The 14130-nt window shown below is 45.2% G+C and overlaps 1 protein-coding gene across 2 annotated transcripts in view; it reads left to right on the forward strand.

The window, feature by feature from the left end:
* UBE2I (ubiquitin conjugating enzyme E2 I) overlaps positions 1-11172 on the forward strand; it is a 1019527-nt gene extending 1008355 nt beyond the window's left edge. For both annotated transcript variants that reach the window (XM_044089535.1, XM_044089536.1), the window contains one exon: positions 10547-11172. In XM_044089535.1, coding sequence (XP_043945470.1) covers positions 10547-10610 — 64 coding nt within the window. In that variant the 3' untranslated portion in view covers positions 10611-11172. The remainder of the gene's footprint in view (positions 1-10546) is intronic.
* Positions 11173-14130: the final 2958 nt, after the last annotated feature.

Consider the following 14130-nt stretch of genomic DNA (forward strand, 5'->3'; position numbering starts at 1 on the left):
TGTATATATGTACATATATGCTTATTGTTGTGTTTACCTCTATCTATTTGGAAACATTGGCATCTATCCAAATTTTTAGCCTGCAAGAGGGCTACTGGCATCTGGGGCAAGAAACACTGAGGAAAATGGCGTCGCTGATGCTTTATACCGAAGACCAACAGAGATGACGCCGGGTGGAGTGCGACATCAGCCGGACCGGGACGTTGGAATCTGGGCGACTGCAGGGCTGCCTGACGACAGGACAACCCACTTGTTATGACTGCAGATGCTATCCAGTTCGGACATCTACATTTATGGTAGGTACAAAACTGTACTTTTTGGAAAAACTAACCTTGCCTCCTTTTGAGGCAGCTGCCTCTTCTGACATCAAGTTTTTATCTTGGAAGACCGCTATCTTGTTAGCCCTAACCTCTGCCAGGAGAGTTTGAGTTACAAGCTCTTATGGCTGTGGAACCTTATATTATTTTTCATCAAGACAGAGTATCTTTGAGGACTAATCCTACCTTCATGCCTAAGGTGGTTTCCAAAGTGGCTTTAAATCAAACTATCCACTTGCCAACATTTTTCCCCACTCCTCAAAATAAAGGGGAAAGGATCTTGCATTCCTTGGATGTACACGGACAACTACGTTTTTACCTGGACAGAACCAAGGACATCAGAAAATCAGAACAATCGTTTGTTTCTTATGCTTCAAGTTCCCAAGGTAAAGCCATTTCAAAACAGACCATTTCTAAATGGATTGCTCATGGAATCAGATTTTGTTATTCACACCATGGTAAGCAAATCCCAGGGAGTATACGGACTCATTCCACCAGAGCTGCTGCTACTTCTGCGGCCTTCCTCAGGGGAGTTCCTACTAAAGACATTTTGGAAGCTGCAACTTGGAGTTCAGTGCATACTTTTTCTAAGCACTACAATCTACCTCTCTACTCTAAGTCTAGGGCAGGCTTCGCCTCTGCAGTCCTGCAGGGCCTTTTAGCCGCCCCTTCTTCTTTATGACCACCTCCCTTTTTCAGCTTTGGGATTCTACCCTACAGTCATGACTGCAACAGTGAAACACGATGAACATAGTACAGTTGTGTACACCTACCATAAATGTAGATGCTGGAGTGTCTTCACTGTTGCAGTCTGGGTTTCCCTCCCTCCTGTCCCCTCTTATTTTTACTTTTATGTAGTTCCTTATTTCACCATTCTTCTGAGGTGTATTTGCATAGGTTATGGGACCTTTTTCATTTTGGGACTCCTGACATCTGGGGCAAGAAAAACTGGAGAAGATGGCGTCGGCTGTCAGCTTTGTACTCCTGGCGCTCTGATTTCAGGGAGCGTGGCTGAACAGCCGACGCCAGACCCAGACTTTGGGATTCTGGCCGACCAAGGACTGCCTGCCGGCAGGGGAGAACCCTACAGTCATGACTGCAACAGTGAAGACATGGTAGGTGTACACAACTGTACTTTCTCTGCGCTTCCCCTTGGCTTATCCACTGCTCCCACGGTTTTCACAAAATGTCTGGCTCCGGCCATTGTCTTTTGCAGACAAAGGAATATCCAGGTTTACCCATACTTAGATGACTCCCTAATTCAGGCAGACAGCCAGGAAAAGCTGCTCAAGCACCTGGCCTTTGTAAAGTCTCCTCTAACCTCCCTAGGGAACACAATCAACGAAAAGAAATCCAAACTGGTGCCCACCCAAATGATTATATTCCTGGGAGCAAACCTGGACACAGCATCCGAGATGGCATTCCTTACACCAGGAAAAGCAAAATTTCCTGACAGCCTACTTCTCTCAACTTGCCACCAGACCCAAGCTATCTGCAAGGAAAATCCTGCAAGCTCTGGGGTTCGTAGCATCTTGCATATTACTCATTCCATATGCCAGACTGCATATGAGGAAACTTCAATGGTACCTAAAAAGCCTTTGGTGTCAACACTGTCAAGACCTGGAGACTCTTATACCTATAATTCCTTGCCTCAGAAAATTTTCTTTGGGCAACAGCATGCTCCCACAACAAAAGGACTACCTTTCTCATCACGCCACGCGGCTCAGACCCTCACCATAGACACATCGGACTATGCCTGGGGTGTACACCTGGACTGCGGGTGCATACAGGGCCAATGGAGCCCACAGCAAATCCCTCTGCACATCAACCAAAAAGAGATGACTGTCCAGCACACCTTGATATAGCGTTGAAGCCCCTTCTCTCCCCAGGTCCTCTCCTCATCAAAACAGACAACACTACTGTGATGTGCTACATCAACAAGCAGGGAGGAACTCACTCCTATCCCCTATGCAGGCTAGCCATTACCCTTTGGCACACAGCCTCTGCCATGCAACTCCACATGTTAACACAATTCCTACCAGGTTCTCTCAACTCTGACAGACCAATTAAGCAGAAATCTTCTGGAACCACACAAGTGGCAGCGCAGCAGAAGAAGCTTCACCCTAATAACTCAGAAATGGGACACCCCGGAGGTCGACGACTTTGCCTCCCACACCAACCATCAGCTCAGCAAATTCTGCACCAGGGAGCATCACTGCATGGCTTGGAAAGTGGATGCTCTGTCTTTCCCCTGGGTCAGTTTATTGGTCTGTGCCTTCCCTCCACTTCTCATCCTCAGGGTACTGCTCAAAATAAGCGAGGAAAAACCAAGGACAATTCTTATAGCTCCAGACTGGCCTTGCCAGCACTGGTACCCCTTGCTACGCAGCCTGCCTGTTGCCACCATGGCATCTTCCTCAGATTCCAAACCTCACCCAGAGGGAAGGGGAATACATGCATCCCCATGTGCAGACACTCAATTTGGCAGCTTGGCTTGTTGCCTAACCCCCGATCAGTCTGCCAATCTCAGTAAACAGGTTCTAGATGTTATATGTGAGGCCAGATACCCTAGCACTAGAAAGTCTTATGCAGACAAATGGAAAAGGTTCTGCACCTAGATTCAGGTTAAGGGAGCCAATACGGCACAGCCCTCCCTCTTATCCTGGATTAGTTAGCTGACCTGCTACACACTGAACTCTTTTTTCCTGTATTAAAATTCATGCCTCTGCTATCTCTGCTCATTTTCCCACTGAGCAGCCCTTTTTATCACACCCTTTGATCAAGCAGTTCCTAAGAGGGGCTAGCAACTTGACCCCCACCCATAAGAGCACCAACCCCAGCTTGGGAACTTAACTTTGTATTGGAAAAGCTTACCCTGCCCCCTTCGAACCAGCCTCCTCTGCAGAGCTAAAATTTATCTCCTGGAAGACTGCTTTCCTTCTGACTATCACTTTAGCCAGAAGAGTCGCCAAGCTGCAAGCACTCATGGCTGTAGAACCCTTCATCTTCCATGCTGACAAAATATCCCTCAGGACTAACCCATTCTTCATGCCCAAGGTGGTGTCCAGTGTGGCTCTCAACCAATCCATTCACTTGCCCACCTTTTTTCATAATCCCAGAACAAGGGAGAAAGGATCCTGCGCTCTCTTGATGTGCACAGACAGCTCAGATTGTATCTAGACAGGACTTGATCCTTCAGAAAGTCTGAACAATTGCTGGTTAGCTTTGCTACCAGGGCAGAAGCAAAGCCATCTCCAAACAAACCATTCCAAATGGATAGCGCACTGCAGTCGTTTCTGCTACAAAACAACACTGAAACCTTCCCCCCAAGGGGGTTAGGACTCACTCCACCAGAGCAGCCTCCACCTCTGCAGCTTTCCTCAGAGGAGTCCCCACCAGGGGCATCCCAGAGGCTGCCACCTGGACATCTGTTCACACTTTTACCAAAAACTACCACCTGCCTCTCTTCTCCAAATCCAGGGCAGGGTTCGCCTCTGCAGTCTTGCAAGGCATCCTAGCCACTCCCTAGTTTCCTTGACTGCCTCCACTCTCTTCCTCAGCTTTGGGAATCAACCCAAATGTGATGACTGCAACAGTGAAACACGAAGAACCATAGTACAGTTGTGTACACACTTACCGTAACTGTAGATGCTAGTATATTCACTGTTGCAGTCCTGGTTTCCCTCGCTCCATCCCCCTTTTCTCTTCTCCTTCCTTAAAAGGGACTTATTGGTATTTACTTTCTACTGGTGGGGTTCTTCCACCAGAACCTGCCTCCTACTTGCGGGCTGACAGCTAAGGGCAAGAAAAACTGATGTAATGGTGTCGGCTGCCTTACTTACAGCCTGCCTTACTACTGATGACCTGATGTCAGTATTGAAGCGTCAGCAACAGACGTAGAAATACTATGCCTCTTCAGGGTGGCCGAGGGCTACCCTGGCAGGGATAACCCAAATGTGATGACTGCAGCAGTGAATACACTCTTAACATCTACATTTATGGTAAGTGTACACAACTGTACTTTCTTTAATGTACATTGGGATTGCTTTTGAACAGACTGGTGGAAGCCCTGACACTACCTTTTCCTAGTTACCATCCTAAAAGTACTAAAAGCTAATAGAAGTTACCTGTACTGCTCTACATGTATACCTGAGCACCGTCAAGCTCCTCATGGTATGCAAAATGATGGTATCTATACTTCTGTTAATGTTTGTGTAGGCCAAGCCTCATTTTAGTAGTCAAAATGCTATGTTTGAGGTACATAATTGCTGGAGAGGATGCATCTTTGATGTTTTTCCTGTGTGCATATCATTTTCAGCTTGTATATAGTAGATTATACTAATTCCCAGGCCCTCTGAAAAAGGACTGTGCCCAGTCGTACTAGTCTAGTAAATAAAAGCCAACTAAACTGGATCCCTTGATGGGTGTAGTAGTGCAACATTTGGACTACATGGATGTTCTTCATGTTTCACTGTTGCAGTCATTACATTTGGGTTATCTGCTTGTAGGTAGCCCTCAGTCGGCCTGATTAACAAAATCTTGGGTCCTGCGTCGGTTGCTGTCCCTTCTTCCATGACGTCAGGTCGTCGGGGGTATAAAACATGCAGCGGACGCCATTACATCAATCTCTCTTGCCGTGCGGTGCCCGAAGCAGAAGCAGTTCGCAAGTGCCGGTTGGCAGACTGCTGAAATTTTCATTTTCAAGTTTCAGAACCGAAGTCTTCAACTAAAGCCAAGTACCCTGTTGGGGAAACTTTTTCTTGCTCCTTACCGATGTCAGTAAAAGTTAATAATTGCATTACTTGTGGAAAGCAAATACCTCCATAAAGATTTTCATTTGTACTGTATTCCTTGCCTAGGCCCTGACCAAGACTTACCTTGCTGTCAGTTTTCTGCTTTATTTAATCAGCGCACTATCCGTCGTCTGTATATTTTCGCCACTAAATATTTCGTTTCTTAGTTTAATTATCCAGGAATGTCATTGGTTAGCCATCAGACTACCGGGATTCTGAAAAAAGATAAAGACAGAGACAGGCCGCCGAGGTCCAAAACTGCCAATGATGCTTCTAAGCCAGTCACCAGTTCGCGGGTACTCAGTGAGGCGCTTTCGCAGCCCCTGATTCGCAGGCCTCTACTGAGACCCATTCGGAGTATGCCGCGAGATGCTTCAACTATGGAACCCGCGGATGTCTCTACCTTGGATGGATCTGGAGCCACTGTGCAGACACCGGCTTCTGAGGGTGTATTCAGGCCTACGGACTTGCATATTAAACCAAACCTGCTTTACTTAGGCCTAAATCTAGATCCATGTCTAAAAAACCGACGTCCAGGCCACATGCTCAGGCCTCTAGGCCTAAAAAACAAATAAGAATGGCTGAAGATCTAATAACTCTAATCATGAGTAGCCAACCCCCCCCCCCCCCTTCTAAGAGGCCTAGGACTGAAGTTGATTAAGAATCTTCTGATCAGGATTCTGTTTTTTTTATGAGGATTCTAATGCACAGGACTCTCGTCCCTCTGCTTCCCCTCCTGAGGATTTTTCTTTTTGGGAAACCTTACATACTCTAAGGGAGCATTTCCATTGGGAAAGCCAGGATTTTTTCTGATTCAAAAAAGAGGCTTAGGGATTTCCTTCTACCTCAGCATAGGCCTTTAGCTATTCCTCCTGTACTAGACATTGGTGATGATGCTTTCTCAGAATCTAGATTGGCCCCCGATTCCCTGCCTCCTGCTCCCAGAAAACTTGACCGATACTACAGGGTCCCGGAGTCCCACAAGTTCCTTTTCAAAAATCCTACTGCCAATCCAGGGACCATTTCACAGGGGCCCAAGGGCATTAAGGTTTCTACTGCTAAAAATCCTACCCCTTCTGATAGACTCCAGTGCGCTGGATAGATGGGGTAAGAAGGTTTACACTTCTGCAACCTTGGCCATTAGGGCTTTAAACTGCCAGTTTCATATGTTAAAATATCAGCAACATGTTATTGGACTGCTTAAACAGAAAATAATGATTCCTGACTGTGTGGAAAATAAAGAATTACGGGATTTAATGCATTCTGCCGAACAAGTTGGAAAACATACTTTGCAATGTGGTTTTGATTCATTAGAGGCCTCTTGCAGAGCTGCTGTTAATGGGTCTGTGTTTAGAAGGCATGCTTGGCTTAAGGAACAATCTTTGCCTGATCATGTTAAAGCTAAATTGTTGGATGCTCCTTTAAATCAGGACAGCCTGTTTGGCAACAAGGCTGAGGAAGTTCTTAAAACGATGGAAGATAAAGCTAAATCTATACAAACTGTTTTTTAACAAGTGCAGCCTCCTAGATTTAGTAGGCACTGGCCCTCTAAGAATTGGTTCTTTCCAGCCCTTTCTAGGTTTTCTCAAGCCAAACCCAGACACAGCAAAAAACCCAGGTTTCAGTCCCAGGGGACTCGCAGAAATAAGCAGTGGGGGGCCCTTCACTTCCAAGTCTGGGAATACGACTCCTCCCTATGGTAAACTGTCTCAATGACTTCCTTTTAAAATTTCCAAGCACTTAACTTGACTGCCCCTTTGGGGGGAAAGATTGCTCTTCATGCAAAGAATTGGGAACGCATTACCCAGGACAAATGAGTTTTAAATAGTGTCCCAGGGATACAGATTTCACTTCCACACGTTGCCCACACCAACTGGGTGGCCTGACCTACCCCCAAATCAGTGGGCAGAGGCCCAAAAACAAGTACTTTCTCTCTTAAGCATGGGGGCTAGACATCTGGTGCCAGAAGAATCTGGTGCCAGAAGAGGAAAAGGGACAAGGTTTCTACTAGAGACTTTTCCTGGTACCCAGAAAAGACAATTCATGGCGTCCTATCCTGGACCTGTCTACTTTAAACACCTTTTTGGAGATTCCAAAATTCAAGATGCTGACTCTTCAGTTACTTCCTATGCTAGGCAAAGATGCCTGGTTGGCAACACTAGATTTAAAAGAAGCATACCTGCACATCCCAATCAGGGAATCTTGCAGAAGATACCTACGCTTCAAAGCAGGCTATACGCGAAGTATCAGTTCTCTGGACTACCCTTTGGCTTATCTACTGCGCCCAGGGTATTCACAAAGTGCCTAGCTCCAGGTATTGCATTTTGCAGGCAAAGAAATATTCAAATATACCCATAACTGGACGATTGTCTAATTCAGGCAGAAAACCAGGACGTACTTTTGAATCATCTGGCCTTTGTGAAAAGGGTTCTAACTTGTCTGGAATACACCATAAACAAAAAGAAATCTAATCTGGTACCCTGTCAACAAATTATATTCCTGGGAGCAAGCTTGAGTACAACTTCCCAGATGGCTTACCTCATGCCAGAAAAGCAAATTCATTTGACAACCTACTTCAAACAAGTGGCCACAAAAACCCTGCTATCTGCAAGACATACTGCAAGCCTTGGGATTCATGGCCTCTTGCATTTTAATAATTCCATATGCAAGACTGTATATGAGGAAACTACAGCGGTATCTAAAAAGCCTATGGTGTCAACATTCTCAAGACATAGAAACAATGATTACTGTCATACCTTGCCTACGCCTAGAGTTCCTTTGGTGGGCAGAGGCCAGCCACCAAAACAAGGGACTACCTTTCACACCAGCCCCTGCCGCCCAAACCTTAACAGATGCATCAGACTATGCATAGGTGGCTCACCTGACAGGGAAGTGCGTTCAGGGCAAATGGAACCCAAGTCAAATGCACCTGCACATTAATCAAAAAGAAATGTTAGCTGTACAGAATGCTCTGACAGCCTTCAAGGACCACATTCTTCCAGGACAACTAATGGTAAAGACGGACAACACCATGTTTGTGGTGCATAAACAGGCAGGGGGGTACACATTCTTACCCCCTCTGCAGACTAGCCATGACATTGTGGAACACAGCTTTGAGCTACCAAGTGCACCTACAAGCTCAATTCCTGCCAGGAAAATTAAATACACTGGCAGACGGACTAAGCGGAAACCTCATGGACCCACACAAGTGGAAACTGGAACCAAGGATTTTCAACATGTTGACAAGCAAATGGGGGAGCCCACATAGAGACCTGTTTTCCTCTCCCCAGAACTACCAATTGGACAAATTTTGCGTAAGGACTCTCCAGAAACAAGCCTGGAAAGTGGATGCTCTGTCCATCTGGAAAAACCTATCAGTCTATGCCTTCCCCTGTCTGCCTCTGCTCTCCAAAGTACTACTGGAAATCAAACAGGACAAACTAAGGATGATTTTGATTGCTCCAGATGGGCTACACCAACACTGGTGTACCCCCTCCTGCACAGTGTCACGGTTATCTCTGTGGCACCTGCCTCAGACTCCTTCCCTGCTGTCTCAGCAGGAGAACCAGATTCTGCACCTTCAGCTTCCAACACTGAACCTTGCAGCCTGGCTAATTACTCTCCTTTACCATCCCTCAGCAAACCTGTGATGGATATAATTTTAGAGGCAAGGAGGCCTAGTACTAGAAAATCTTATGCTGAAAAATGGAAAAGATTCTGTGCCTGGAACAAATCTCAAGGGATGAGCACAGCAGCGCCTAATTTACCTCAGATTTTGCAATACTTAACTGAGATGCTTCACAAGGGCCTGTCTTTTTCCTCCATTAAAATCCATGCCTCAGCCATTTCAGCTCATAACACAGAACCTCCCCTCTTCTCTCCGATGCTCAAGCAGTTCCTCAGAGGGGCCAAATATTTGAGACCACCCAGGAGAGCTCCAACCCCAGCCTGGGACTTTAACTTTGTCTTGGAAAAACTCGCTCTTCCTCCTTTCGAGCCAGCTGCTACTGCAGACTTAAAATTTCTTTCTTGGAAAACAGCTTTCCTTTTAGCAATCACTTCAGCTAGAAGGGTATCTGAGTTACAGGCCCTTATGGCAGTGGAGCCTTTCATCATCTTTCGTGCGGACAGGGTGTCCCTGAGAACCAATCCATCCTTCATGCCCAAGGTGGTATACAGTGTGGCTCTTAATCAGTCCATTCATTTGCCAACCTTCTTTCCCAATCCACAGAGTAAAGGGGAATGGGTACTGCATTCCTTAGATGTGCACAGACAACTTAGATTCTTCTTGGACAGGACTAAACCTCAAAGGAAATCTGAACAACTGCTGGTGGCATTTGCTGCAGTGGCAGAGGGGAAGGCTATTTCAAAGCAAACCATTTCTAAGTGGATAAGCCATTGCATTCATTTCTGCTATAAGCACCATGGAAAACCTATCCCCCAGGGGATCAGACCTCGCTCCACCAGGGCTGCATCTATCTCTACAGCCTTTCTCAGAGGCATCCCTACCAGGGGCATCCTAGAAGCTGCTACCTGGAGTTCTGTACATACTTTCACCAAGCATTATTATTTGCCAGTTTTCTCTAAGTCCAGAGCTGGCTTTGCCACTGCAGTCTTGCAGGGCCTTGTCTAAATTCCTCCTCCCTACCATAGCTTTGGGAATCTAGCCAAATGTAATGACTGCAACAGTGAAACAGGAAGAACATAGTACAGTTGTGTACACTTACCATAAATGTAAATGTTAGTGTATTCACTGTTGCAGTTCTGGTTACCCTCCCTCCAGCCCTCTAACTACTTTTGGCTGTACCTCTACTTTCCTTTATTATGCTTAAAAGCCTTTTTGATGTATTTGCTTTTTTGTTGGAGGTATATCTTTGTGCTTTTATGTTTAATTGCTTCCCATTGGGGGGAACCTGACATCTGGGGCAAGGAAAACTGATGTAATGGTGTCGGCTGCATGTTTTATACCCCTGACGACTTGACGTGATGGAAGAAGGGACAGCAATAAATGCAGGACCCAAGGCTTTGTTAATCAGGCCGACTGAGGGCTACCTGCAAGCAGATAACACAAATGTAATGACTGCAACAGTGAATACACTCTAACATCTACATTTATGGTAAGTGTACACAACTGTACTTAACAGTTTTTGGATTGAACAGAATAACGTTTCCTGTATATTTGTTTTAGGTTGGATGTTAGTGCAAGTCTTGTAGAGATGCCTTCATTTGTAGTCATGGCTTCTTGCTTGAAAAAATTCACTGCATACATGTTTCCAACTGTGATTGAGCATTGTTTACTTTAAAACAATTTCTTGTATTTATGAAAACGTCTTTCAGAGAGATGAAGCTGCAGCTGAGTTTTAAACAATGAATTGCTGTTTTATAACTTTTGCATGAGACTTGCAGCTAACTTATTTTTCTCTTAAATCCCAACAGCCAAAACAGAGTTGAATATGAAAAGAGGGTCAGAGCACAAGCCAAGAAGTTTGCACCATCATAAACATGCTCTTATATGTGGAGAAGAAAATTTAAACTAAATGAGGGAAGGGATTGGTTTAGCTGGAACTTTGTTTACAAATTATCACGATTTGAATTGATATTCACTCAACTAAAATAAATGGGGGACGGGTGTATGTGTGCCATCTGCCATATTTCCCACTTGCATACAAATTTCAGATTTGCTAAGTTGCCCTAGATTCACAGTCTCTTCCTTCAGTCTTTTGTATTTTTGATTGTTATGATGTAAAACTTGCTTTTATTTTAATATTGATGTCAGTATTTCAACTGCTGTAAAATTATAAACCTTTTATACTTCCTATAAGTACACTAGTATCTATAGATTCCTTTGCTGTCTGGTGCAGGCATGCTTTAAAGTGGACATCTCTTGCTGGCTTGAAAATGTACTCAAGTCTCCCCAGCACCAAAATTAAACTGGGTTGTGTTGCTCAAGAGCCATGAAGATAGATTTGGCCAGCATCTTGTTTTGCATCAGTTTCCTTGTGTTTATATGGCGTTTTGTCTGTGTTGCTGTTTAGAGTAAATAAACTGTTTATATAAAAATATTTGAGGGATATTTTTATGGTTTTCCCCCATCGCCCCAGTGCTAGACATTTGTTGGAGGAATCCTGCATTTCTTAAGGACTCTATGATGTGGATTAATCTTTGCAGACTGAAGCGCACCAGGGAAACTTCCAAAATTTCAGTGAAGGGACCATTCAAAGTTCCATTTTTTAGGAGACCTTAGTGGAGCGCACAGCTTATGTCATTACAGAAGATTGCATCTTGTAGTCTAGTCACTTATTGCTTTCTCTACATCTTGGGTCAGTAAAACCCTTAACTTTTTGAATGTCAGTACTTGAAAAGGGGGGGGGGGGTTTGCAGACTTTAATCAGTCACTAACCACAGTTTTGAAGAGGCTGGCTGCAGAGCCTGTTACAAGTCAGATTCCTGAATGATAGACATTTGGGAATTTTCTTCTGCCAATGTATTTTTTCCTTGTGAGACTGTGGCTAATTTACTGTACTTGTAGTTGAGAGACTCCATTAAAAGGTTTTCACATGCAACATCACAAAGTTTCTTCCTGCAAGTAGTGTACTTATTTTAGGAAAGACAGGATTTTCACCTAGAGGTGACCTAGATGTTCATCGTGCATACAGCCGCAGTAATCACAGATGGGTTTTCTGCCGTCAGGCGGGTCCTCGGTCGGCCGAATTCCAAAGTCTAGGTCCGGCGTCGGTTGCTGTCGCCTTCTTTCCTGACGTCAGTGAGGCAGGGGTATACAAGACACAGCTGACGCCATTTTCTTCAGTCTTTTTTGCCGCGCAGTGCCCGAAGCAGAAGCAGTTCGCAAGTGCCGGTCGGCCAGCCCCTGAATTTATGAAAAATTGGAAACCGAAGTCTTCATTAAAGCTAAGTACCCCGTTGGGGAAATTTTTCTTGCCTCAGACCGATGTCAGAGAAAGTTAACAATTGTATTTCTTGTGGGAAGCAAATACCGCATAAGGATTTCCATTCCCTCTGCATACCTTGTTTAGGCCCAGACCACAACGTCTCGGGCTGTAAGCACTTTGCGCTACTTTCAATAGACGCACTATTAAGCGTCGGGCGGAGTTCGCCCAACACTTTTTTGGTACAGCCTTTGATTAGAAAATGTCGTTGGAGACTCCGACTACCGTTTTGTCCAAAAAACGTAAGGACAAGGACCGACACCACGCCAAAACCTGCTACACGTGGTCCTGTTCTCAGCGAGACGCCTATGCAGTCCCGGACTACCGACGACACTTCTTTGGCGGTGTCTTCTGTAACCGAGACCGCAGGTACCTCAGCCCAGACCCAGACTACAACCACCAAAGCCACTGTGCGTGTTGAGCCTCCTAATGTGGACAGGTCCACTTCCACCCATGGTGTCTTTAGACCCTCATCTTCCTTTTCCATTAAGGCCTTTACCAAGTCCAAATCAGCCAGGCATCCCAAGAGGCCTGTTGCACAGGGCCCATCTCCAGGCCCCATGCCTAAAAAGCAGATGCTTAAAATGGCTGAGGATTTAATTACTCTTATCAGGGGTTCCCAACCCCCTCCAGACAAGAGACCCAGAGTGGAGGAAGATTCTCCCTCTTCTGATCAGGGCTCCATTTTTTCAGAACATTCTGATGTAGAGGACCACTCTTACTCCCCTTTTGAAGATTCTGATGCAGAGCAGTCCATTCCTTCTGTATCTCCTCCTGAGGATTTTTCTTTTGGGGAAACCTTGCACACCTTGAGGGAACACTTCCATTGGGAAGGCCAAGACTTTTCTGATTCCAAGAAAAGACTTGGGGAATTTCTTTTGTTACCTCAACACAGACCTCTGGCGATGCCTCCTGTCTTGGACATACTTGATGTTTATTCGGAGGCTTGCCTTAATCCGGATTCCCTGCCTCCTGCCCCAGTCAAGCCTGATAGGTACTACAGAGTTCCTAACTCTCACCAGTTTCTTTACAAAAACCATAATGCTGACCCTGAAACCATTTCTCAAGACCCCAAGGGAATGAAGGCCTCTACTGCTAAGAATCCACTACCTTCCGAAAGAGAGTCAAGATCCTTAGAAAGGTGGGGAAAAAGGTATATACCTCGGCCACCCTAGCCATGAGGGCCTTAAATTGTCAGTTTCATATGCTTGAATATCAGCAGTTTCTGTTATCACAATTAAGAAATAAAATGTCTCAACCTGAACAACCAGACTTGAAGGAGTTGCAGGATATGATGCATAGTGCAGAACAAGTGGGTAAACACACCTTACAATGTGGCTATGATGCCCTAGAGGCCTCATGTAGAGCTGCTGTTACAGGATCAGTCATTCGTAGACATGCCTGGCTTAGGGAACAAATCTTGCCTGATCATGTGAAAGCTAAACTATTAGATGCTCCTTAACAAAAGGATGTGTTATTTGGTACTAATGCTGAGGAGATACTACGGAAAATGGAAGAAAAAGCCAAATCTATGCAAACTGTCAAAGCTTTTCTACAGGTTCAACCACCACGTTTTAGCAGAAATTGGCCTTCTAAAAACTGGTCCTTTCCAGCCACGGACAAGCCCCAGAGAGGTAGATACAGGCGCACAAGGGGCAGAGGACAATCACAAGGATCATATAGAGGCAGGCATTGGCAAACTCCAGCACCAAGAGGTGGCGAAGACAGTGCACAACAATACAGGAAACAAACCCAATGACTTCCTCCTTTCCATGCCAGGCAAGTCTCAGCTGGCAGCACCCTTGGGAGGAAAACTGGCATTATTTACAAGAAATTGGCATATTATCACAACAGACAAATGGATCCTGGACGTTATAAACAGAGGCTACAGATTTCATTTTCACACTCTTCCAAAAATGAGAGGCATGCCAAACCTGCCACACAATCAAAGGGCAGAGGCACAACTACAAATTTCAAAGCTCATAGACATGAAGGCTATTCAAGAGGTACCTATTCACGAGCAAGGTCAAGGTTTTTACTCCAGGCTATTTCTGGTACCAAGGAAAGGATCCG

This window comes from Protopterus annectens, chromosome 12.part0 (genome assembly GCF_019279795.1).
Source record: "Protopterus annectens isolate FY-2018-M chromosome 12.part0, PAN1.0, whole genome shotgun sequence".
Classification (NCBI taxonomy): domain Eukaryota; kingdom Metazoa; phylum Chordata; order Ceratodontiformes; family Protopteridae; genus Protopterus; species Protopterus annectens.